This window comes from Aplysia californica, unplaced genomic scaffold, assembly GCF_000002075.1.
Source record: "Aplysia californica isolate F4 #8 unplaced genomic scaffold, AplCal3.0 scaffold00482, whole genome shotgun sequence".
Classification (NCBI taxonomy): domain Eukaryota; kingdom Metazoa; phylum Mollusca; class Gastropoda; order Aplysiida; family Aplysiidae; genus Aplysia; species Aplysia californica.
The window spans coordinates 418166-420018 of record NW_004797752.1 but is presented as its reverse complement, the minus strand read 5'-3'; the positions used below and the strand labels follow the sequence as shown (position 1 = coordinate 420018).

The following is a 1853-nucleotide window of genomic DNA, read 5'->3' as shown; positions in this document are numbered from 1 at the left end:
TATATATATATATTTCTCTCAAAACAGATTGAACAAATAAAAAGGACAAGAGGATAGACTCGCTGACCTAGGGTAGTAGTAACAAGCCATGAAGACAGCGTCGGTGTAGTCGTCCTGTGCTGTTTTCCCTCTGAGGACATCGCAACTCCTGATGGCACAGCCCACGAACCGACTGGAGCCCCAAATGATCTGTTGATGGTGTCAGAAGTCAGAAATTTAAAATGCATCCACTCTCTTATAAATTCGATGTCATGAGCATTCGGGGTTTTTGTGGTGCTTTTTTGCGGTTTCTTTGTTTGTTTGGGTTTTTTATTTCAATTGCTACAAGCACACACACACACACACACACACACACACACACACACACACACACACACACAACTCACTCAACAAAAAGTTTGGGGCTATTTTTGACAGTTCTAAGGTAGCGAGTTCTGCAACTGCATCTACCTGCGAGAAGGAGCAGCAGGTATCCTTGGTGCGTGTGCAGCAGTCCAGCCCCTCCTCGCGGTCGTAGATGTTGTACCGCTCCAGGTGCCAGGCCCTCATGCCGCTCTCTATGGCGTCCTCCACACCGCTGTGGTGGATGCTCCGGAAGAGATTCTCGCCCCACTCGGGGTCACTGTGGTGCTGGAAGTCGCACTGGGACACCCATTTGGCTGCTTCCTGTTCCAGAGCTTTGGACCATTCCTGGGAAGGTTTTGGGGAAGCGGGAGTGGAGGGAATGGGTGGGGTGGTTGGGGGAGGGATGTAGGACACCAACTGTTATTGCTATTGCGATGGTTATTATGTTACTGTACGCATTGTTTTTGTTCTGGTTGTAATTGTTGCTGTTCTTATGTTGCTGATTTTGCTGTTGTTGCTGCTGTTGTATTTTCCCTTGAAGATGTTCTCAATACCGTTCTCCTTTTTGTTATCATTGCTTTTGGCGTCGTCTTTGTGATCGTTAATAATACTGTCAAGTCATTATTGTAACTCACGCATACAAGTATGTTCTGAGGAGAGAAGGCAACAAGCAACATTTTAGCAGCTGAATATTATGGACGTTGTGTTGTGGGCAGTACAAGCCACAGTGTGCATCATCATCATTGCCTTTCTCACCCTGGGTCAGGGTGTAGGCCACGAACAAACACGTTTCACCTTTCTCTACCTTGGGCTAGTTTCTTGATGGTATTCTATGTATTCTATGTCTTCCCACTTCTCTGTACGGTACATCAATTTCTGTGACCTTCTCCAGGTTCCACGTGGTCTTCCATTAGAACTTTTACACTGTGGATTCAAATCCAACACTTTCCTTATACAGCTGCCTGACTTCCTGAGAGTATGTCCAGGCCATCGCCACTGCCTTCTTCCCACCTCATCTCTAACTGGGCTCTGTACATCTGCATACACAGATAAAAGTTGCCTTATATACATTCAAAATCGACTAATCGTCTTGACTGTGTTACCGTAAAAGAACTACAATAAAAAAAATGACTTGAACAATACAATATACTCACCAGTCGAAACATGTCATTAGCATGTTTCTCGTCTCGACGGTAAGAGTTGTGTAAGTCCAAAAGAAGGTTGATGGCTCCAGGATCAAGGCCGCTATCATGGACTTTGTTCACGTTTACCACGGGGTCAAAGGTGAGAGCCAAAGAGATGGACGATAGAAACACCAGAGACACCAGAAGGATGTGACGGTGAGATGCCATGATGCAAGTCTGATGTTCTGTGTGAGAATTACGGGATTCTATATTTGTTATTGTGCGTGCGTGTGTATGCGTTCGCGCGCACGTGTGTATGTGTATGTTGTGTATGTGTTTGTGTGTGTGTGTATGTGTGTGTGTGTGTGTGTGTGTGTGTGTGTG

General features: G+C 45.6%; 1 protein-coding gene across 1 annotated transcript in view; it reads right to left on the bottom strand.

Moving 5' to 3' along the window:
• LOC101860435 (pathogenesis-related protein PRB1-3-like) overlaps positions 1-1711 on the bottom strand; it is a 9949-nt gene extending 8238 nt beyond the window's left edge. Inside the window, exons 1-3 of the mRNA XM_035971689.1 lie at positions 1500-1711; positions 451-690; positions 68-189 (exon numbers count right to left, since the gene is read on the bottom strand). Coding sequence (XP_035827582.1) covers positions 68-189; positions 451-690; positions 1500-1697 — 560 coding nt within the window. The 5' untranslated portion in view covers positions 1698-1711. The remainder of the gene's footprint in view (positions 1-67; positions 190-450; positions 691-1499) is intronic.
• Positions 1712-1853: the final 142 nt, after the last annotated feature.